The following is a 25,713-nucleotide window of genomic DNA, read 5'->3' as shown; positions in this document are numbered from 1 at the left end:
AGAATTGTCATTACAACTACCAATACTTCTGTAATATATTGACCTGCTAATCATGCCTCATCTGTAGTAAATTACTTCTTTTTATGGGGGGAAAATACCTAAATCAAAACATTATAAAACATTAATTAAAGGCTTAGAATTGTTCATACCTGATGGAGAAGAGATGGACTAGCGAATAAGAAAGGGCATGGTAACTACTTCAAAATACTGCTGAAGAACAATAAAAACAAACAGGCTCCCTGCCCATCTCCATTAGTTTCGAGTATAATAAACACAATGACACTCAAAAGTTTAACTAGCCATTTGAAGAAATGCTTCAATATTAAAGTTATATGTGAAGTTCAATGGAATGCATATATGCTACACTGTCGTACAACTTTATTTTTCTCAATCGGCTCATTTAAATAAACAAAAAGGGACATTTACTAATGTGATTTCAAATTCTCTGATCAGATCAAAACTTAAACCATAATATCTAACAGTCCACTTACCATGAAAATCTGCACCCAACTTCTTAGAAGCCATTTAGAACCTGAAAAACAAAGAAATATGTCTTAGCCACATTACACCTCAAGGGGATATAAACAAACCATCATAAGAAAATTTAGATACCAAAAACCCCCAGAAGACTAAAGGGTTCCAGGACTGATACAACCTCAAACTTCTCAGTCCCAAAGTCTTAAAACAGAAAGCAGAAAGGAGGAGAAACCACTTTTCTATACAAAAACAATCCTGTAATCTACATGTTCTGAAAACAAACAAAATATTAGAACAGCAAACTGGCCACTAACCAATTTATATGCAAACTGTCAAAAAAAATCCTTACTAAACACTTATCTTCCTGACATAAACTACAAATGTCAATACTTGGCAGTTTTCTCAAGATTTTTAAGCCATCCCATTTAATTCAGTTGTGTAAATACAGACCTTTTATTGACAATGAACTGTAACTGTTAAGACTGACACTTCTGAATTAGGGAGTCGATGACGTTCAATCTTACCTATCTGTCTGACTGTGCTGGCCTCAGTTGCAGCATGCAGGATGTTCGTTCTTCACTGTGGCATGTGAACTCTCAGTTATGGCATGTGGGATCGAGTTCCCTGACCAGAGATTGAACCCGGGCCCCCTGCACGCACTGGGAGTACCGAATCTTAGCACCTGGACCACCTTGTACTGTTTTAATTTTGTAAAAAATTCCAAAAAGGGGAACCTTCCTGGCAATTCAGTGGTTAAGACTCCATGCTTCCACCGTGGAGGCCAGGGTTTGTTTGATCTCCGGTCAGGGCACTGAGATCCCACAAGCTGTAATTCCACAGGCTGTGTGTGTGATGCTGCCCCCAAAAATGTGAAACACGAAAGAGGAAAATCCACAAAACCACACATCTAGCTGAATACTATCTTTGCACTTTGCCCCTACATAAGCAGGTACAAAGTCCTTCTCTTGCACAAACAACCTGAGTTCTTCAATTTAAAGTTTATTTCCCGTGACGCAGTGTTTATATCTTTAAGTTAAGACATGAGAATAATGAATTTATAGTATGGTCTCTACCAACCTGCATTACATACCGTACAATGAAAAGCATCATACTCAAAATGATCTGCAGGCATATCCCACTCCACTGTAATTCGATTTTCTGCACAAATTAAAGGTATGCTCAACCTTACATTGAGCAAGTCTAAGGAGTGAGGCGCCATTTTTTCTAAAGTATTTGTTCACCTCACATCTGGTCACATTTAGGTAATTCTCACACTATTTCAAACTTCTTCATTATGTTTGTCATGGTGATTAGTGACCTTTGATGCTGTAATTGTTATGGTATTTTTTAGCAATAAAGTATTTCTTAATTGAGGTATACATATTATTTTCTTAAATGATGCTATTATTGCACACTTAACAGGTTACAGGGTAGTGCAAACATAACTGCTACGTGCACAGGACAACCAAAAACCTGTCTTCTTCAGTGGTCTGGAACCAAACCCAAAATATCTCCAAGGTATGCCTGTATCTTCCACTTAAAAGTTTTTTTTTAAAGAAGGTAAGAACATCACACTTATCATGTGAAAAATCTTCAGAATTATTAAATCTGTACAGGATTTTAAGAAACTGACAAGTTGATTTTAAAATTTACATGCAGAACTTCCCTGGTGGTAGAGTGGTAAGAATCTGCCCGCCAATGCAGGGACACAGGTTTGATCCCTGGTCTGGGAAGATTCCACAGCCAAGGAGCAGCTAGGCCCCATGGGCCACAACTACTGAAGTCCACGGCTGCAACTATGGAAGCCTGTGAGCTGCAACAGAGACGCCCACACAACGAGAAGCCACGCACTCGATGGAGAGCAACACCTGCCAGCTGCAACCAGAGAAACCCCATACACAGCACAAAGACCCAGCACAACCAAAAGTATTTTTTTAATAATCAATTTTTTAAGTAATAAAATTTACATGTAATGGCAAAGCAAACAGCCAAAACGATTTTGAAAAAGAACAAAGTTGGAGAACTTACCACCTAACTTCAAGTCTTACTATTAAGTTACAGTAATTAAGATAGTATGGGGACTTCGCTGGTGGTTCAGTGATTAAGAACCCACCTGCCAACGCTGGGGACACAGGTCTGACCCAGGCCCAGGAACTAAGATCCCACATGCCACGGGGCAACTACCGAGCCCACACAGCACAAGCACCGAGCCCACGAGCTCTAGGGCCCGTGCTCCCAACGAGAAGCCCACGCGCCACAACCTGAGAGAAGCTCCCACTGTCGCAACTAGAGAAAGCCCACACCTAACACAGTGAAGCGCCTGAGTGCCACAGGAAGTCCCCACACAGCCAATATTTACAAAAATTTTTTTACAATCCGAAGGGAATAAATTAACTCCCTTTAGTGGGGGAAAAAAAGCAGCCACCAAACAAACAGAACAAAACCACTTCCAATAGCCCATTCCTGATTCTAAGTTAGCCAAGGCCATCTCATGGAGGCAGTTCTCTAGCTTACTTCACATCCCAACTTATCCGTCCTACATTGATTAGAAAGTCACACTGTATATTGTCCCGATGCTCAGGGACCCAACACTGTAGGCAGTGTAGGTGTCCCCACATTAAGGCCTACTACTAGCCAGCAAGTGTCATTCAACGGCAGTGTTTAAGTGTCAACAGCAAACAGTTACCACGCCATTTCTGTTACTCATAAGAAGTTACTGGTTAATTAACTGCTATGGACTTAACCACGACACTGAGAAGAAGACAAAGGCTGTGCTCAACCGCATTAAGGATAAAAGTACTATGGAAAAAGCACGCACTCACAGATTTCGAAAGAAGCTATATTTTAGAACATGTGAAAAGAAAGACATTGGAAGGAAATACACTAAAAATATTTAAAGTAAAAAAAAAAATTTAAAGTGGCTGCCTCTAAGTGGTAGCCCTGGGAATAATTCATAAAATTTCTCTATGGTTTCTGAACACTCTATGGCAAGCAAGTACTAATTTTATAGTGTCTTTAAAGCTTTACTTTAATAGTTTCAATTTCCAGTATGATGTTGGGATGAAGCATCTGGTTGCTATTCTACTAGTTAACAGAATTAAAATTTTAAAGTATATGGGTCATCAATCTTCAAAGAACCAACAAACCATACTGAAAATGACTTAACTTTTTTTGTATGAACTGAAGACTTCATAGAATCTTACAAGCTTCAATATCATCATAATGTACATAAACCACAACAATACAGGGAGACTTTTAAACCCTGAAGCAAGATTCTTGGCAGCCTCAATCTTCCCACAGAGGCACAGACCAGAAATGAGTTTTTTCTATATCTCTGTTGAAAGCAGGAGAATCTAAGCATTTAGATACTCACAGACAGGTGCAGGAAATTAGTGTTTTCATGTCTGTTCCGAATATTTATTGATATTGATATTATACTCTTCAAATATCAGCTATTTGAAGCAGCAGCTGTTTTTGAGAGGTAAATAGCTTAGCAGAGGCTCTGACTTTTTTTTGTTGAGGTGATGATTTAATAAATTATTTTGTGAATAAGCTAACATCAGGAATGTCTTAAAGAAGTTCCACCAAATTTAAGTAAATTTTTAATGACTTTTTGAAAAAGGTTCGACCAACAACAACGCACAGAATGGGAGAAAATGATCTGCAAATTTGATCTGCAAATCATCTATCTGATAAGGGACTTTTATCTAGAATATATATATAACTCTACACTTCAACAACAGAGACAAATAACCCAATTAGAAAATGGGCAAAAGAATCTGTATAGTCAATTTCCCAGAGAAGATATACAAATGACTAAGAAACACATGAGAAGATGTTTAACACATCGTTATTTGCCAGTCAGGGAAACGCAAACCAAATAACTATACCTCACCCCATTAAAGCACACATATTATCAACAACAAAGCAAAATTTCTCTTAAAGTAAAAATAATAAATGAAAATTAAAACATCATACCCCTTTATTACTAGATAAACAATTAGAAAGTATTAAATAAACAAAAAACAATTAAAAATTCTTTAAAATTATGCCTTAATGAAGGTGATAAAACATAAATTATCTAGGGGTCTTCATTAAATATTAAAATAGCTCATTGAGTGAACTCCGATTATATTTCTCACAAACCTTAAGAATATAAGAAATTCATCCATATTTGGTCACTTGAAGAGTTTTTCTAATGTCTACTATGCTATGCTAATCTCTGAAGTATCAAAAGTATTTTAGGGACTTTCCCAGCAGTCCAGTGGTTGGGACTCTGTGTTTCCAACGCAGGGGGCACAGTTGGATTCCTTGTTGGGGAACTAAGATCCCACAGGCTGTACAGCGAGGCCAAAAATAATTTTTCTTAAAAAAAAGGCATTTAATAGCTACTTGGGATCAACTTTCTTTTCCTGGAACATCTGAGCAAAATTAAGTGCTATGTGTGCATGTATAGAAGCTTCCACATAAACTTCCTATATGTTAATCATAAGTACTTTTTTGTAACATTTTCTTATAATCTAAATATTCAATCATGGAAATGATTAAATAATTGGAAATAAAAAAATAGGTTGTGAAGACTATTAATACACTAAAAGCATATGAATGATGGGAAATAAATTTTAAATTGTTTTTACAAGTTGAACTGAATTACTTTTACTATGTAAAAAATGTACACAAAACAAGACTGAAAAAAATAAATTTTACCCCAAATGTAAAATTATAAATGCTCCCAGGAGGCAATAAATTTATCAGCAATCATAAATTTCCACTAAAATAAATACTTCTATTAAAGGAAAAGTAGAAAGCAGAACAACACATTTTTAATTCATAAACTTTACATTAATAAAGTGCAGAACTCCCTCATATGGCCAAGAATTAAAAGCGATGTTCTATTTTACTAGTTCAGTGTCATTTCAGTTCAAATGCCACAGGAAGAAAACCTAACAATTTAAATTTTTGAATCACTGATTGAAGACATCTAAGAACAAAGAGAGATGGGGAAACAGGTAACAAGAAGAGAAATAACTGCAGAGAGAGAAGAAGCTAGAGGGGAAGAGGCAGAAGAGATAGAGTAAGCAATGGAAAAGGGGAAAGGTGAAGAGGGTAAGTGAAAGGAGGGAGGTAAGGGTAGGAGACCAGAAGAAGGAAAACATTTTAAGCAAGGCCCAGTCAGCTTCACAAGGGAAAGAAAAAGCCCAAGAGCAATTTAATATTACTGTCCTAAATTTCTCTCCTTTCTTGTACCATCATCAAATTACTACTACAAGAAATTACACTCTACAAACAGCTTCAAAATACACAGCAGCAATTTAATCACTCAGTAAGCTATCCCAGTCACACAAAACAATATGAGCTATAATCATCAGGAGTTTCCCAAGATGACAAATTAATCAGGAAATTCTCAAACTTACAGAAAAAGATGGCTTTGGGAACCAGCAAATTGCAAGTCTGAAAACAAAGTTAACACCCATACAACACATATATGACAAAAATCACGAACGCAGGGGCCTTGACAGTCCAGCGGCTGGGATTCAAGTGTTTGTGACTTCTCGTTTCCACTGCGCAGGGCAAAGACTCAAGCCCTGATCAGGAAGCTAGGAGCCCATATGCCATACGGCGTGGCCAAAAAGGAAAAAAAAAAAAAAATCACACGTGTAAATGCCAGTGAATGTCAATACCAGGCTATCCTATACTCATGACAAAAAGCTTTCTTTTCTCTCAGTCTCAGAGACATTTTGAGGCCTGAGCTTTTATCATGGGTAAAATAAGGGTAGTAGACTGAATAATCAACCAAACCTAAATATACTATAAATCTATAATAGTAGAATTAAGGGAAAATATTCAAGATGTCCTTTTAATTATAGGGGACTGGAATGCAAAAGCAGGAAGTCAAGAAACAACTGGAGTAACAGGCAAATTTGACCCTGGAGTACAGAATGAAGCAGGGCAAAGGCTAATAGAGTTTTGCCAAGAGAATACACTGGTCATAGCAAACACCCTCTTTCAACAACACAAGAGAAGACTCTACACATGGACATCACCAGATGGCCAACACTGAAATCAGATTGATTATATTTTTTGCAGCCAAAGATGGAAAAGCTCTAAACAGTCAGCAAAAACAAGACGGGGAGCGGACTGTGACTCAGAACATGAACTCCTTATTGCCAAATTCAGAATTAAATTGAAGAAAGTAGGGAAAGCCACTAAACCATTCAGGTATGACATAAATCAAATCCCTTGTGATTATACAGTGGAAGTGAGAAATAGATTTAAGGGACTAGATCTGATAGACAGAGTGCATGATGAACTATGGACAGAGGTTCATGACACTGTACAGGAGACAGGGATCAAGACCGTCCCCAAGAAAAAGAAATGCAAAAAGTAAAATGGCTGTCTGAGGAGGCCTTACAAGTAACTGTGAAAAGAAGAGAAGCAAAAAGCAAAGGAGAAAAGGAAAGACATACCCATTTGAATGCAGAATTCCAAAGAAGAGCAAGGAGAGATAAGAAAGCCTTCCTCAGAGATCAATGCAAAGAAATAGAGGAAAACAATAGAATGGGAAAGACTAGAGATCTCTTGAAGAAAATTAGAGATACCAAGGGAACATTTCAGGCAAAGATGGGTTCGATAAAGGACAGAAATGGTATGGACCTAGCAGAAGCAGAAGATATTAAGAAGAGGTGGCCAAGAATACACAGAAAAACTGTACAAAAAAGATCTTCACTACCCAGATAATCACGATGGTGTGACCACTCACCTAGAGCCAGACATCCTTGAATGTGAAGTCAAGTGGGCCTTAGGAAGCAAGCATCACTATGAACAAAGCTAGAGGAGGTGATGGAATTCCAGTTGAGCTATTTCAAATCCTAAAAGATGATGCTGTGAGAGTGCTGCACACAATAATGTCAGCAAATTTGGAAAACTCAGCAGTGGCCACAGGGCTGGAAAAGGTCAGTTTTCATTCCATTCCCAAAGAAAGGAAATGCCAAAGAATGCTCAAACCACCACACAATTGCACTCATCTCACAGGCTAGTAAAGTAATGCTCAAAATTCTCCAAGCCAGGTTTCAGCAATACGTGAACCATGAATTTCCAGATGTTCAAGCTGGTTTTAGAAAAGGCAGAGGAACCAGAGATCAAATTGCCAACGTCCGCTGGATCACTGAAAACGCAAGAGAATTCCAGAAAAACATCTATTTCTGCTTTACTGACTGTCAAAGCCTTTGACTGTGTGGATCACAATAAACGGTGGAAAATTCTGAAAGAGATGGGAATACCAGACCACCTGACCTGCCTCTTGAGAAACCTGTATCAGGTCAGGAAGCAACAGTTAGAACTGGACATGGAACAACAGACTGGTTCCAAATAGGAAAAGGAGTATGTCAAGGCTGTATATTGTCACCCTGCTTATTTAACTTAGATGCAGAGTACATCATGAGAAATGCCGGGCTGGAGGAATCACAAGCTGGAATCCAGATTACCAGGAGAAATATCAATAACCTCAGATATGCAGATGACACCACCCTTATGGCAGAATGTAAAGAAGAACTAAAGAGCCACTTGATGAAAGTGAAAGAAGAGAGTGAAAAAGTTGGCTTAAAGCTCAACATTCAGAAAACTAAGATCATGGCATCCAGTCCCATCACTTCATGGCAAATAGATGGAGAAACAGTGGAAACAGTGGCTGACTTTATTTTTTGGGGCTCCAAAATCACTGCGGATGGTGATTGCAGCCATGAAATTAAAAGATGCATGCTCCTTGGAAGGAAAGTTATGACCAACCTAGACAGCATATTAAAAAGCAGAGACACTACTTTGCCAACAAAGGTCAGTCTAGTCAAGGCTATGGTTTTTCCAGTGGTCATGTATGGATGTGAGAGTTGGACTATAAAGAAAGCTGAGAGCAGAAGGATTGATGCTTTTGAACTGTGGTGTTGGATAAGACTCGAGAGTCCCGTGGACTGCAAGGAGATCCAACCAGTCCATCCTAAAGGAGATCAGTCCTGGGTGTTCACTGGAGGGACTGATGTTGAAGCTGAAACTCCGATACTTTGGCCACTTGATTCGGAGAGCTGACTCATTTGAAAAGACCCTAATGCTGGGAAAGATTGAGGGCAGGAGGAGAAGGGGATGACAGAGGATGAGATGGTTGGATGGCATCACCAACACAATGGACAGGGGTTTGGGTAATCTATGGGAGTTGGTGATGGACAGGGAGGCCTGGCGTACTGCGGTTCATGGGGTCACAAAGAGTCGGACACGACTGAGCAACTGAACTGATCTGAAGTCAGTAAGAATACTTGAAAACACACAAATGGTTCTGGGTACCAGACTTCACAGAGGTACAGGTGTTTTACTTTACTGACAAATAAAGAATGGAATTCATGACAGATAGCAGGGGAGGCCTCAGTGAGGGCAGACTGATTTAACACCTGATCCGGAGGTGGACAGCAAAGACAGAGGACAGAGGTTGCAGTGCAGCCTGACCATGGTGGGGAGCAGCGATGGCAAGCATCAGGGGGAGTGGCAGAGTGGAGCAAAGGGAACCGCACCTCATCGCTGAGGTCCTGGTCACAGGAAGCAGCCTAGCAGAGCGCCTCCGGCCCCTGACACCACAGAACTGGAGTAAACACAGGCCCTTCAATGTGGCTCCTTTTCCTCAGGGCTGCAGACACTGCGGCCTGCTCCCAGTTTCTCTCCTGTCTGGTGGTCCGGCTCCTCTGCTGAGCTGTTAGTGGATCCCTGGAGGGCCCCAGCTACCAGCCTGAGCCATTCCTGCCCAGAATTGCCTGGATCCTGACAGTAGACAGGCCTTGAGCTAAAACCAGACCTTTGCTGTATACACATTCTGTGAAGAACAGCCTGGGCTCTTCCTGAACAAAGAATTATTTAACATTTCTTTTTTTACGTTTTTTGAGGAGGAGGAGCCAGCAAACACACACAGGTGGTCCAAATCCCTCTTCATACGAATAGAAGGCAAAGGAGACATGTTCTAAAGTGCTCCCCCCGAGGGCTGCCTGGGCAACCTATAGCCCCCAAAGGGGGACTAGAGACTAAAATTCTGCTTCTGTTCTGTGGTCAGGCTTCTCTCTGTCTAGCTATAAACAAAGATGAAAACAAAACAAAAACAAAAAAAAAAGAATGCAATCCATGATGAGCTAGCGTTACAAAATGCCTCAAACAACATAGCATCACCACTCATAAAGCACAAACTATAAGAAAAAAATAACTAGGTAGAAATACATAATTTGTAAGATAAATCTAACATATCTTGTCAAAAGTAGAATATACCTTTTTAAGTATCCACAGAACATTTTACAAAAAACTTGAGTAATTATTAGGCCACAAAGAAAATTGCAATGAATTTCAAAAGTCAACAGTAGTACAGCCAATAGTCAAAAAGGAAAAAAATTATAAATTACATCAGAAAATAAAAAAGCCCCACTGCCTGAATTTCTAACTGTCTCTTAAAGAAATCATGGCTCAAAGAGGAACCCAGAAGGGAATTCCCTAGCAGTCCCATGGTTAGGACTCCATGCTTCCACTGCTGGGGGCCCAGGTTCCAGCCCTGGTCGGGGAACTAGGATCTTACAAGCCATGTGGCACAGCCAATAAAAGGGCAACCAAATATAAAACACAGAAGATAACAACAATGAAAATACTACAGTTGAAAAAAAAAAAAAGAAAATACTACAGTTGAGAACCTACATACAATATGTAGCTAAAGTGGTACTCAGGAACATCTACAGCACACAGCATATTCGGGGAAAATTCACAGCATGAGAACTTAGGGAACAAGAGTGAAAACAGCAAAGATATGGGCAGAAAATAATTAAAACTCAGAGAAACAGATCAACTAAATAAACCCAAGAACTGATTCTCTGGAAATTAAAACCATCCAGCTAACGTAATTTTAATGGGGGATGGGGGGAATATGTATACAAAACAGAGGAAATTAAAATAATCCCAAATCATTGCTTTGTTCACCTGCTTTCAAATACATTTGAGAACCCAGATAAAACAGATGATCTTCTAGAAAAATATTAATTATCAAAACTGACCACAGAAGAGGCAAAAATCTTAACATATAACCAAAGAAGAAATTGAAAAAATTATCAAAGCACTCTTGTCACCCAAAAGAAAACTTAGTCCAATGATTTTAACGGTTCGAAAACAGAAAAGTTTCTAATTTTTTTTTAGAGGTAAGACTACTGGGACTTCGTTGGTGGTCCAGTGGCTAAGACTCCATGCTCACCAATGTAGGGGGCCCTGGTCAGAGAACTAGATCCCACACACCAAAACTGAAGATCTCACATGCTGCAATGAAGATCAAGATCCCACATGCTACAACTAAGAACCAGTGCAGTCAAATAAATAAATACATGTATATATTTTTTAAAAAGGCAGTAGGACTATTGATTCCATAAAAGATAAACTACAGAAAAATCTCATATATAAATACAGATTAAAAAATCCTCAAAAAATGAGAATTTACAGGAAAACATCATGTCCAAGTGAGATTTATGCTATGAATACAGGACAGTTCAACGTTAGGAATCTGTTGATATAATTTGCCATATATTAATATATCTAAAAAGAAAAATCATATAGCCATCTCCTTAACGTAACATTAAAAATAGTAACAGAAATCATCTCACCCAATACCAAAGCCAAAGAATACTAACCAATGGGGAAACTATACAAAGATTCCACTAAGCATAGGTACAAGACAAGTCCACTATCACAACTGCTTTATTTAACATTAGATAAAAGGAACAAAAGGTATAAAAGTCAGAAGACAGACTTCCCCAAGGAGGTCCAAAAACTGAAAAACTACTACAAACATAAGAGAATACAAAAAGGTGTTACTGGATACAAAATTAATATTCTGAAACAAACAGCCTTCATATATACAATGATCAGATAAGAAGTACAATGGAAGCAAGATGTACCATAGGAGATAAGACAACAAACTGTGGAAAATTCTTAAAGAGATGGGAATACCAGATCATCTAACCTGCCTCCTGAGAAACCTGTATGCAAGTCAAGAAGCAGCAGTTAGAACTGGACATAGAAAAACGGACTGGTTCAAACTTGGAAAGAAGTATGTCAAGGTTGTATATTGTACCCTACTTATTTATCTTATATGAAGAGTACATCATGTGAAATGCCAGGCTGGATGAATCACAAGCTGGAAACAAGACTGGCTGAAGAAATAGCAACAATCTCAGATATGCAAATGATACCACCAAAATGGCAGAAAGCAAAGACGAACGAGCCTCTTGATAAAGGTGAAGGAGAAGAGTGAAAAAGCTGGCTTAAAACTCAACATTCAAAAAACTAAGATCATGACATCTGGTCCCATTACTTCATGGAAAATAGATGGGTAAAAAATGGAAATGGTGGCAGATTTTATTTTCTTGGGCTCCCAAATCACTGTGGATGCTGACTGCAGCCATGGAATTAAGACACTTGCTCCTTGGAAGAAACGCTATGACAAACACAGACAGCATATTAAAAAGCAAAGAAGTCACTTTGCCAACAAACTCTGTATAATAAAAGCTATGGTTTTTCCAATAGTCATGTACAGATGTGAGAGCTGGACCATAAAGAAGTGCTGAGTGCCGAAGAATTGATGCTCTCAAACTGTGGTGCTAGAGAAGACTCCTGAGAATCCCTTGGACAGCAAGGATATCAAACATGTCAATCCTAAAGGAAATCAACCCTGAATATTCATTGGAAGGACTGATGCTGAAGCTGAAGCTACAATACTTTGGCCACCTGATATGAAGAGCTGATTCATTGAAAAAGACCCTGATGCTGGGAAAGATGAAGGGCAGGAGGAGAAGGGGACGACAGAGGATGAGATGGTTGAATCGCATCACCAGATCAACGGACATGAGTCTGAGCAAACTCCAAGAGTTAGTGAAGGACAGGGAAGCCTGGTGTGCTGCAGTCCATGGAGTCGCAAAGAGTCGGACACGACCTAGCAACTGAACAACAACAACAAAAGGAAAAAAACTAAAGCTATTAAGACACAAAAAAAGACTTACACAATTGCAAAAAAAAAAAATGATAATCTTGGCTAAAACATACAACATCACTAAGATCAATTCTGCCCTAAGTTGCTGTATTAATTTGGCATGATGCAAATTAAAACTGGAATCTTGTTTTTGTTTTTGTAACAAGACGATTCTAAAGTTCATATGAAAATATTAACAATAGCCAAGAAAATGTCAAAGAAAATAATAAATGCAGAACAGCCTATCAGATATTAAAATACTTATTACAAGAAACAACACTTAAAGCTGTCCTGTACTGGCACATAAACAGACCAATGGAAGAGAGTAGAAATCCCTAAAAATATCCTAATACAGACATTTAAAGTGCCATTTAAAATCTGTCAAGTGATGAGACAATTAGCTACCTAGAAAAAAGTAAACTTGGATGCTCATCTCACAGTTCCATACCAAATTCCAGACAAAAGTACCGTATCAGTACACAACTGCCCAAATACATAAATCCTATTTTCACTCTATACAGAAAACTAACAGGCAAAAATAACTTTCTGAGGCTTAAAATGCAACAGAATGCCTGCTTCATGAAAAACTTCAAAAACAAAGGTTATTTTTAAAGGCAAGTTGTTGACTGTACAAGGTTTTTCACTAATTTCTCTTACAATTGAAGTTTTCACCAAAGCTACTGATCACATAATATACTAAAGACTTTAAGAAAAGCAAATAGTGGAGTGGGAGGGAGGTTTAAGAGGGAGGGATATATGTATACTTATAGCTGATTCACGTTGTTTGAAGTATGGCAAAAACCAACATAACATTGTAAAGCAATTATCCTCCAATTAAAAATTAAAGAAAAAGAAAAGCAACTAGTGATTCAGTGCAAAGGTCATCTCACACAGCTTAATAAACACCGATTAGAGTTAAACATGAGCTTTCTAAAATTTAAAAAGCAACAAGTAGAGACTTCTTTGGCAGTCCAGTGGTTAAGACTCTGTACATCCAATGCAGGGAATGCACATTGAATCCCTGGTTCGGCAAAGAAGATTCCATATGCATCCATGCGGTTAAAAAAAAAAAAAAAGTCAGTAACTAAAAAGATAATACAGTACTGTCAAAACAAATAACCGACCCAATCTGATGTTATCAGAACTGCAATTAAGAACTCTACCTAATTCCAAAATGGGTCAAGAAAAATCCAAACAAGAATTTTCCTGGACTCTGGATGCCTCTTAATCCTCCAAACATCTAGCACAGCATCTAATCTTTAGCAGAAGTGGCTTTTCATAACTTCTTGCCCTCTCAAACTTTCTGAAAATATGATAATTCTATATCACTAATACATAATTTGGTAATGAAACCAGACAAAACGCCCTTAAAATCAAAAAGTTAAACAATGATTTCCTACAGTTACCAATAAATAGTCTGAAATTATTAGGCCTCTGAGACTAACATATGTAAGAAAAGGAATGTATTGACTAGCTAAAACTTAGTATTGGAAGTCATAGCATAAATCATTAGTCAATCAAAAATTTCAAGTCAATATCTTAGCCAATTCATTAAATTCACTTAAAATGTTTTCCTCTATGTAATTTTAGAGTTGTGAGTAACAGTACAATATCCCAAGAGGGAATACAGCCACAAACCTATCCAATTAAATATTTTAAACTATGAATAAAAATTAACTGGGAAAAAATAATTTCAAGAAACTGTTGAACCAAAATATCATCTGGGACCTCCCTAGTGGTCCAATGGTTAAGACTCTGCCTGCCAACAGAGGGCATACATGGGTTCAGTCCCTGGCCCGGGAGGATTCCACCTGCCACGCACGGGGCAGCTGCACATATGTTCTGCAGCTACTGGGCCCATGCGCCACAACCACCAAAGTCCAGGCGCCACAGAGCCCGTGCTTTGCAACAAGAGAAGCTGCTGCAGTGAGAAGCTTATGCACTGCAACTAGAGAGTAGCCTCCGCATGCCACAGCTAGAAAACGCCTGTGCACAGCGACAAAGACCCAGCATAGCCAAAAATAAATAAAAAAATAAAACAGACTTGGGTTCCAGTCTCATTTCTTTCATCAATTTGGGATGGTTTGGAATCAGTCAAAACTTCTGAAAGAAAGAAGGAAAAAAAAAATTCAGGGCTTCTGTAAAAAGACAAGCCTGGAGTAAATGATCTCTGACAATCTTCAAAACCTTTAAGGGTCCGGTCCAGACACATACTTTTATAACTTTGTATTTCAGTCATCTTTGTAGCATATATATATGTATATATATAAAAGGGGCTTTCCTGATGACTCAGATGGTAAAGAATTTGCCAGTAAAGGAAAATCTGACAGTAAAGAATCTGCAACACAGAAGACCCCAGTTCAATCCCTAGGTCGGGAAGATCCTCTGGAGAAAGGATGAACTACCCACTCCAGGCTTCCCTGGTGGTTCATTCAGTAAAGAATCCTCCTGCAACCCGGGAGACCTGTGTTTGATCCCTGGGTGGGGAAGAGCCCCTGGAGGAGGGCATGGCAACCCACTCCAGCATTCTTGCCTGGCGAATACCCACGGACATAAAAGCCTGGCAGGCTACAGTCCATGGGGTCGCAAAGAGTCGGACACGGCTGAGCAACTAAGCATTCACAGCATATACATATATGTAAGAAAGATACCAGAAGACTTCACATTCTTACTTATGAGGGCACATAAAAACATGTAATCACTTGTTGAGTCTATGACTCAGTAAGTGTACAGAGTCCACACCCATGTTTTTCTGAAGGAGAAAATGGTTACTATTTGACACTAATAATACTATTTCACTCCACAAGAAGCCAACACAAAATAACTGGTTAATGTAAAATACAAAGAAGCTAATTATCATACCAGACGCTATTAATCTGAGCTGAGAGAAGTAACCACAGACATAATTTCTCTGTCCTTTCGGCAGTCTTCACTCAGAATGACGGGTTACATCATTCTGACTGTCCCAGTCATGTGAAATCTGAATGATTATTTTCCCACAGAAACAAAGAAATAACAGAGCTTTGTTCCCTAAACTTAAGAACTCATAGCCTCAGGCGAAAACTGTGCAATAACAGGGAACAAATAAAGATGGCGCAATGTCACAGAATATCAAGGATCTGAGGTTAGAAAGTTAGGGTTGCTAACTAATTTCACAGGCAAATAAAACACCTTTCTGTAAATATAAGTACCAGAATAACTTTATTTAAAGTTCTATCAAGTCTTTAAGAAAATAATTATTCCAACACATAAATTATCCTTAAATTATCCTAATGCATAAAATGGAAGCAGACAAACACAGCTTCGCAGTTTAGTTTTTTTTTTTTTTTTTAATTCATTTATTTGGCTGCACCAGGTCTTGGTTGCAGCATGTGGGATCTAGTTCCCTGATCAGGGATCAAACCTGGGCCCCCTGCATTGGGAGCTCAGAGTCTTAACCACTGGGCCAGCAGGGAAGTCCCCGCAGTTTTATACAGGATTTATTTATTGCCTAGCTTTCTCCCCTAGGCTTTAAGCACTGCAAGTACAAGAACCACTTTGGTTTTGTTCACTATTTCACCAAACATACTGCCTGTGAGTAGTGCTCAGTAAGTACCTACTGAATGAATGTTGCCAAATTTCCAAGCTATTATATAAGATTAGCATAATACTGACACCAAAACTTGACCAGGGAAGGAGAAAAACAAGAAAATAAAGAAACCTATGCATGGGTGCTAAGTTGCTTCAGTCGTGTCCAGCTCTTCGCGACCCTATGGACTGTAGCCTGCCAGGCTCCTCTGTCCATGGGATTCTCCAGGCAAGAATACTGCAGTGGGTGGCCATGCCCTCCTCCAGGGAATTTTCCCAACCCAGGGATCGCACCTGGGTCTCCTGCACTGCAGATTCTTTACTGTCTGAGCCACCAGGGAAGCCCACACATACTTATCACTAATTTCTAATTAAAACAGTAAACTGAACTAAACAGCAGACTCCTGGCTGTAGGATATTTTTCAGGAGAAATTAGTGCTGACTTCAACACAAAATTTCAAAGGAGGAAAAGAAAAAGGAAAAACAGAAAGGAGGGAATCTATAAGTTAAAAAAAAAGAGCGTAAGAGATAAATCTAAAGCAGTCACAATATACAGATTTCTTTATTTGGATACCAGATCCCAATCCAAATAAATTGAGAAAAAAAGACAAAACAATTGAGAAAATATGAACACCCACTAGGCATATGATAATATTAAATAATAAGTTAAATTTTAAGGTAGGATAATGGTATCAGCTTTTTTCTTTAATTCCTATCTTTCAGAGATACCCCAAAATATATTTACAATTAGAAAGCTACATCTGGGATTTGTTCCAAAATAACTCTGAAGAGGACATGAACATGAAACAAAATCACTATAGTAACTAAAAATGCAGTATAATTTCTAAAATTTGTGAATTACTATACTGCACACCTGAAATTTATTTTTTTAAAAAGGAACAAAAAAATAAAAAATAAAAAAAGGAACAAAAAACATTAACAGCTGTTACAGTTAGATCTACATTTATAAGTTTAGAACATTATAAAATAAAGAACTAAGACAAAAAAATGTTACTGCCATAGTGTGAAATGACAGAGGCTGCAAATAATCACATTTTAATTTTCTAAATTTTCTAATTTTAATTTTCTAAAACTATGCATTAAACCTAACTCATAATTGGCAACCATCATTATCAATAATCTATAGTTTTATTAGCAAATGCTAAAACTAGTGGGCTCAAGTTCCACAAGAGTAACAGGATATGTATGTGGTCTCAAAGCATCTCCCCCCAATATATTTTTTTTATTAATTATAGTGGAGAAAACAGTAACTTTCTCTTGGCAGACACCACTTTAACCAAGTGACCAACACTGATTAATAACACCACCAGTAACAAGACAAACTGACACCTCCATATATGATATACTGAAAACACATCAATTCTGCAGTATTCCTGCCAAAAATTAATCTATCATGAGAGGGTATCAAACAACCTGAATCTAATCATGAAGAAGTATCAAAACAAACTGATCCTGAGGGACATTCTATAAATGATCTGCACTCTACAAATACGTCAAAATCATGAGACCAAGAGTGAAAAACAGTTTCAGATTAAATAAAGTCAATTTAAGTGACAAAATCACTAAATGTACTACATGATCCAAGATGCTTTTCTGTTGTTGAGAATATTGCTGGGCAATGGGTGACTCGATAACAGTTAATTTCCTGATTTTGATCATTAATATGTGGCTATGTAAGAGAACATTCTTATTTTTAGAAAGCACACACTGTAAAGTAGTAATAGGGTATCATGCCTGCAATATTTCAAGCAATTATGAAAAAGTATGTATAATGTAAATACAGAGGACAGATAGATGACACAGGGGGAGAATAAATGAAGATAAAAAATATGTAACACTTCGGTATCTCAGTAGAAGGTATACAGGAACTCTTTGTACTATTATTGAGAGTATTCTGGTGAATCAGAAATGGTATCAAAATAAAAAACTTACAGATAAACTCAATAAGCACATATATTTGCATGGTTTTTATATCAGGAAGGATTCATACCAAACTGTTAACAGTGGTCAGTTCTGGGAGAAAGTAAAAAGAAAGCTTTGATGTTCTGTTTTCTATACTTAGGTAATTTTTATTCTGGAGCTGAAAAATTCAGTAACTGAAACAAAAAGTTCACTAGAGGCATACAAGAGTAGATGTGAACAGGCAAAAGGAAGAATAAGCAAACTTAAGATAGAGCAATGTCTACAAAGAAAGGAAAAAGAATAAAGAAAGGCAAACAGTGTCTAAAGAACCTGTGGGATGCCTTTAAGCATAACAACATCCCCTTTACAGGAGTCTCAGAAGAGAAAGGACGACAGAAAGACTATCTAAAAATATAATGGCCAAAATCTTCCTAGATGTGATGAAAACATCAATCTACAAATCCAAGCAGCTCAATGAATTCCAAGGAGGATAAACTCAAGGAGATTCAAATCCAAACACATTATAACCAAACTGTTGAATGACTCTTTAAAACCAAGAGAAGAAACTCATCATTTACAAGAGAGCCTCAATAAGATTAATAGTCAATTTCTAATAAGAAATTATGACAGACGGAAGACAGCAGGATGACATATTTAAATTGCAAAATAAAACAAAACACTGTCAACCAAGAATACTGTATCTGGCAAAAACTGTCCTTCAGAAATGAGGGAGAAACTGAAATATTCTCAGATATATAAACCTGAAGGAGTTTCTTGCCAGTGGACTTGGCCTATTATAAGATATGTTAAAAATGCTTCAGGCTGAAATAGCAGAATACTACACTAACTCAAAGCCCTAAGAAGAAATAAAGATCTTTGCTAAAGATACATAGGCTAATAGCTTTTTTGGTTTCCAACTCCTCTTTTTTCTTGTACAGAATTTTTTTTAATGCACAAGAATTATTATAAATCTATGCTATTGTCTTTCCATGTCTGGTTTATTTTACTTACCATAATGTCCTCTAGGTTCACTCATGTTGTATATAAAGTTGCAGTCTGTGACAACAACATTTAAAAGGGATATGATGGAACCATGTAGGAGCACAGTCTCTGTATGATACTGAAGTGGGTTATCAGTTCAAACTAGACTGTTAAAAATTTAAGATCTTAAATATAATCCTCAAGAGAAATGAAAACATACACCCACATAGACAAAGTGAAAACAATCCAAATGTCCATCAACTGATGAATGGATAAATAATATGATATACCCACACAATGGAATATTATTTGGCAATAAAGAAATACTATGGCATGGTTAAACACAGAAAACATGCTGAATGTAAGAAGTAAGTCACAGAAGACTACATATTATGTGTTCATTTATGTGAAATGTCTAAAATAGGCAAATCCACAAAGTAAATTAGTGGCTGCAAGGGGCTGTGGGAAGAGAGTAATAGGGAATGAATGTTAAAAGGCATGAGGCTTCTTTTTAGGGTACTGAAAACTCTCTGGAACATTTTCAATAGACTGCAGTGGTGGTTTTACCACACTGTGAAAATACTAAAAACCACTGAACTGTACACTTTTAATGAATGAATTTCGTGGTGTATGAACTATATCCTAACAAAGCTATTTTTAAAAATGCAGCCCTAAATACACAAGAGGACAGAAGGTAGGAAAAACTACCACAATCAAAGTGTTTCAAGCTCAGGATCAATGGTTTTAAGCAGTTCCCAAATCTAACAAGACTTTCTCAGGAGAGAACTGAAATAATGAAAAAGAGAAATAAAACCTCTAACAGCCGGTACTCACCTCTTCCAATTCAAGAGGTGAGTACCAAGCAAAATGCACTCGTAAAAGCTGAAATCTAGACACATCATAAAAATTTAGATCATCACCAGATTTTTAAAAATCTGAGTAAAAAAACAGCTTTCAGATAGACTATGGTTATCTTCAAAGGAAAGAGTAAGACTAGCCTCAAGAACTTTCACTATCAGCAGCTGAGGCTAGAAAAGTATGGAGCTATTATCTTCAAAAAATCTAATTAAGAATAGTTCTAAGGAGTTCCCTGGTGATTCAGTAGTTAAGACTCCACCTGCCAATGCAGGAGAGACAGGTTCAGTCCCTGCTCCAGGAAGACCCCACACGCCACGGGGCAATCTTGTGGAGTGTGCACCTGTGCCACAACCACTGAGCTGGTGCTCTAGAGCCCACGCTCTGCAGCAAGAGAAGCCACTGCAAGGAGAAGCCCACACACCGCAATTAGAAAGTAGCTCCCTCTCACCCCAACTAGAGAAAGCCCCGCACAGCAACAAAGACCCAGCACAGCCAAAAATAAATAAAATAAATAATAAATAAAATATAGTTCTAAAATTAGAATCCTAGTATCCAAATGAGTTAGCAAAATGAAAACATTTCAACATCCGAAGACTGAAAATTCACTATTCATTGATTTCTCCCTGAAAAAAGAAGAATCCAGATAAATAGTTCAGCAAAGCATAAAATTAATCTAAAGTAGGTGAAATGTGGAACATCAGAAAAGGCAGTGGGCAGGGACTTCCGTGGTGAAAAAAATGGTTAAGAATTCACCTTGTGATCCAGGGGACACGGGTTCCATCTCTGTTCAGGAAACTAAGACCCCACAGGCCAAAGAGCAACTAAGCCTTGAATTCTGAGATTGCAAGCTCTGGAGCCCTCACACCACAACTAGAGTCCATGTAGTGCAATGAAAGATCCCGAGTGCCACAGCTAAGACCTGATGCAGACTAATAAATATTTTTTAGAAAGAAAGAAAAAGCAGTGGGCAGATAAATCAGTAAAATATATTTAGTACAAGGTAACTCCCAACATAAAAGTAATAGATCTGGAACTGAAATCTGAGATGACCTAAAATGGGAGAAATCTGGGAAAGGAAGAAGTAAAACAAACTTGTCTTATCGTAGAGATCACATACTCAGCACACATAGATTTAACATATAAAAATTACATATAAAAATTTTAACAACCAACAGGAAAAAAGGAGTAAGATAAGCAACTTTCAAGTAACTAAAGAAGTCAAATATAGAAAATTCATCAAAAGGAAGAATGATTTTGAAAAACAAGAAAAAAGGAAGGAAAACAGAAAATGTAGAATAAGAATAAAACTAAATATATTTTTAATCACAATTAACATGAAAAAATTTACTCCCTCTGTTCAAAGACCAATTTTCAGCCTGAGTTCCAAAAAGTATAAAAGTATAAAAGAAAATGGGAACACACAGGTGAGGAACTGTTATGGAAAAGATAACAGTGTGTTTCATGTCTAGGAAACAAAATCAACAAAGGCTCCTCATCCTTTGAAAATTGTCAGCTAACATATTTTGCTTCAGATTACTGCATGCAGCAATTAAGATAACAAAATTATTGGCAACTGTGATAAGGTAACTTCTAAAGCTGAAGATACATTCATGTCTACATTGACTTGTGAATCTCTGAAAATCAAATAGAAACCCCTCTAAAGGTAAAAGATTTTTTTTAAAAGGTAGATATAATTTTAGCATACATATGTACTAAATCTTTTGAAACTCCTCTCGAAAATAAAATTGCTCTACCACCCTCCAAAGAGTGTAAAAGTATCCCATTAAGTTTCTCCTCTCACCATCACATTAATTTTTAAAAAGTCATAAAAAGAATGAGAATACTGGCATATTTTATTTTAGGGTAAAAAATAAAATCACAGCAGATAAAAGTGTCAACAAAGTGAACTTTGTACATTAGCAAAATATTAATATTACCTTTTCATATCCATGTTGAATAGAAATACAAATCCTACCAGGTTACAGGACCCAAGTTGCTTAAACATAACATCCCAGTGTCTAACTGAAATTTCCAACTACAAAGTCACAAATATGACATATTGGTTTGCTGTACTACAGAAACGGAAGCTTCTGTTAAAAGTATATTTAGGAAATTCCAAACATAAAGAATTTGCTTAATTTGCGGCATTTATATAATACAGAACTATTTCTAAGGCAAATATAAACATAAGTTGTAAAATCCTCATTCCCTAATACAATAATAATATGACTTCTATCAACACAGTGTACAAATTATCCAACTATGTACAAGCTAGTTAACTTACCTATAATGCAACTACTGTATATTCTTTTCACAAAAATTAGAAACATTGACAACACTGTAAGCAGGAACAGTGGTCTGGAAAGCTACCTAGAGCACAATGAAACCATCAGTGCCTGGACCCATATTAAAAATCAGAATACCACTGATTTCAAATTTTAAACATGTCAATTCTTTTCTAACTAATAATTAAGAAAAACAGAAGAGAAAAAATAATAAAACCAAAAGTTGATTCTTTGCAAAGGTCAATAAAATTGATAAAACCCCAGGCTAAGCTATTTAGTAAAAGAAAACAAAACGCCTGATTTCAGGAATGGAAGACTTCTAAACATCACTATAGATCTTCAAAAGACCAAAAGAGAATACAATACAGAATTTTATGCCAAAAGTTTGGCATTTTAGGCGAAATGAACCAATTTCACAAAAAACACAAACAACCAAAGCTCACCGGAAATGAAATAAATAGCCTCAATAGCCCTATACCTTTCAAAGAAACTGAATCTGAGGTTAAAAATCTTATAAAGAAAACTCAGGGCCCAGCTGGCTTTACTGGTGAAATCAACTATTCAACACACTCTTTCAAAATATTAAGGAGGAAGGAATAATTTCCAAATCAGTTTATAGGGCAAAAAATTATCTTGATACAAAAACAGCCAAGACATTACAAGAGAAAACGATAGGACAATATCCCTCCTAAACATCAATGCAAAAAGTCTTAAAAGTTTAGTAATCCAACAACATACAAAAGTGTACCATACAGGGACAAAGTTGAGTTTTTCCCAGGAATGCAAAATCGGTTGCATATATTGGTTGGATATAATTAAAAATAATTGGTTGAATATCTTTTTAAAAATTTAATCAGTGCACCGGCTTCCCTGGTAGTTCAGAGGTAAAGAATCTGCCTGCCAAATCAGGAGACACAGGTTCAATCCCTAACCCGGGAAGATCCCACATGCCACAGAGCAACTAAGCTGGTGTACCACAACTACTGAGCCCCCAGGCCAGAGCAGAAGCCCACACGCCCTAGAGGCTCTGCTCTGCAACAAGGGAAGCCACCGCAAAGAGAAGCCCCTGCTCACCATGATTAGAGTAAAGCCTGAGCAGCAATGAAGACACAGCAGAGCCAAAAATTATTCAATATAAATAACACTAAAAAAACACTAGTCAGTGCAATTCACCATATTGGCAAATAAAGAAAAACCATACAATTATTTCAAGAGACACAGAAAGTTCATTTGACATAATTCAACATCCATTCCTGAAAACCTGAGTAAACGAAGAACAGAAGGGGATTTCCTCAACTTGATAAAGGGCATATATTTAAAAAAAAAAAAAAAAAAAAAAGCCTATAGTCTGCATCATACCTAACGGAAAAGACTTTCCTCTTAAGTTCAGGAATAAGGCAAGGACGACCACATTCCATCACTTTTATTCAATCTTGTATTGGAAGTTCTAGCCAGTACCAAAAAAAAAAAAAGAAGAAGAAGAAGAAGAAAATAAACAAGAGGCATCCAGAGAGGAAAAAAAAACTATGAAACCTTCTTCTGGACAGCAAGGTCTGTACAAAGTCTAGTGAAATCTACAAAAGAATAACAGAACTAGTAAACTATACACAAGTTTAGCAAGATTAGAGAACATAAGATCAATACGTAATTATTACCTTTTATATCATAGCAATGAACAATCAGAAGCTGAAATGTTATAAATCATCATGTACAGTTTCAGTTCAGTTCAATCGTTCAGTCGTGTCCAACTCTGCGACCCCATGGACTGCAGCACACCAGGCCTCCCTGTCCATCACCAACTCCCGGAGCTTGCTCAAACTCATGTCCATTGAGTTGGTGATGCCATCCAACCATCTCATCCTCTGTCGTCCCCTTCTCCTCCCACCTTCAATCTTTCCAAGCATTAAGGTCTTTTCAAATAAGTCAGCTCTTTGCATTAGGAGGCCAAAGTACTGGAGTTTCACCTTCAACATCAGTCCTTCCAGGACTGATATTCAGGACTGATTTCCTTTATGATTGACAGGTTTGATCTCCTTGCAGTCCAAGGGACTCTCAACAGTCTTATCCAACACCACAGTCCAAAAGCATCAATTCTTTGGCGCTCAGCTTTCCTTACAGTTCAACTCTCACATCCATACATGACTACTGGAAAACCATAGCCTTGACTAGACGGACCTTTGTCAGCAAAGTAATGTCTCTGCTTTTTAGCATGCTCCCTAGGTTGGTCATAGCTTTTCTTCTAAAGAACAAGCGTCTTTTAATTTCATGGCTTTAATCATCATCTGCAGTGATTTTGGAGCCCAAGAAAATAAAGTCAGCTACTGTGTCCACTGTTTCCAGTGGACAACAAAATACTTTAGACTGGGTGACTTATAAAAACAGGAATGCATTTTTCACAGTTCTCAAAGCTTTGGAAGTTCAAGATCTAGGTGTGAGGCGAGCAGAAGTAACCCCATGGCAGGCAGCTTAGATTAGGAGTAGGCCTTCCTACTTCTGGGTGGTAAGATTATCAGGCCACCTGGATCAGCTTTCGCTTAACACTGACCACTGTTTGCCAATTAGGAATGGGGCAGAAACCCCCGGGAAAGTCCCGCGCGCGCAAGTTTTGACCAATGAAATTGCTTTGCAATCCGCCTAAACCAACTACCAACGGCGTGTGCTCACCCTATAAATTAGTGTAACAGCTTGGGCTCGGGGCTCTCTGACCCCGCACCACTGCGTTGGATGCGGCAGGAGCCCTGACTCGAGTCAGCAATAAACTTCCCATTTTGCGAGTTGCATTGTCTTGTCTTCTCTCTTCCCGCTCGGGGATTCGGACATCGGGCGTAACACTAGGCAAAAGCAGATTCAGTGGCTGGTTACAGACTGCTTCCCAGTTCGTTGATAGCTATCTTTCTGCTATAACTTCACATGGCCATGGAAGGAGGTAAGGGACCTCTTTTATAACGGTACTAATCCCATTCCTAAGGGTTCCTCCTCATGACCTAATTACCTTCCAAAAACCCAATCTCCAAATATCACCACATTAAGGATTAGGTTTCAACATACAAATATTGGCATACACAAATTTTCAATCTACAGCAAAGACCTAAATAGATGGAGAGACAGATATACCATGTTCACAAGTTCTAACTCAATATTTTTAGGGCATTGACTCTCCCCAAATTGATCTGTAGATTCAATATAACTGCAAACAAAACACTAACATGTTTTTTGTAGATAGTCTAACAAGCTAATTCTAAAATTCACAGAAAAGTGTGAAAGGCCTAAACAGCCAAAATAACACTGGGAAACTTCCTGATTTCAAAATGATACAGTTATCAAGATAGTGTGATGGCATACAGACAGATAAGTAGATCAAAAGAAAAGAACAGAATTCAAAATCAGATTCTCATACACACAGACAGAGATTTTTAAGGTGCAAGAGCAATTCAATAGAGAAAACGTAATCTTTTCAACAAAAGGTGCTGGAACAAATAGATATCTATATTGTAAAAAAAAAAAAAAAAAAAAACTTCCATTCATACCTCACACCACATATAAAAAAATTAACTAAAAATGGACTACAGGCTTTGTAAAATCTAAAACCATACAACG

At 37.6% G+C, this 25,713-nt stretch overlaps 1 protein-coding gene across 5 annotated transcripts in view; it reads right to left on the bottom strand.

Moving 5' to 3' along the window:
* Positions 1-25,713, bottom strand: part of UBAP1 (ubiquitin associated protein 1) — a 66,963-nt gene that overhangs the window by 24,612 nt on the left and 16,638 nt on the right. For all 5 annotated transcript variants that reach the window (XM_065901584.1, XM_065901588.1, XM_065901586.1 and 2 more), the window contains exon 2: positions 492-532. In XM_065901584.1, coding sequence (XP_065757656.1) covers positions 492-525 — 34 coding nt within the window. In that variant the 5' untranslated portion in view covers positions 526-532. The remainder of the gene's footprint in view (positions 1-491; positions 533-25,713) is intronic.

The sequence above is a fragment of the Muntiacus reevesi genome, chromosome 10, assembly GCF_963930625.1.
Source record: "Muntiacus reevesi chromosome 10, mMunRee1.1, whole genome shotgun sequence".
Taxonomy (NCBI): Eukaryota; Metazoa; Chordata; class Mammalia; order Artiodactyla; family Cervidae; genus Muntiacus; species Muntiacus reevesi.
This window is presented reverse-complemented; position numbering and strand designations above follow the sequence as displayed.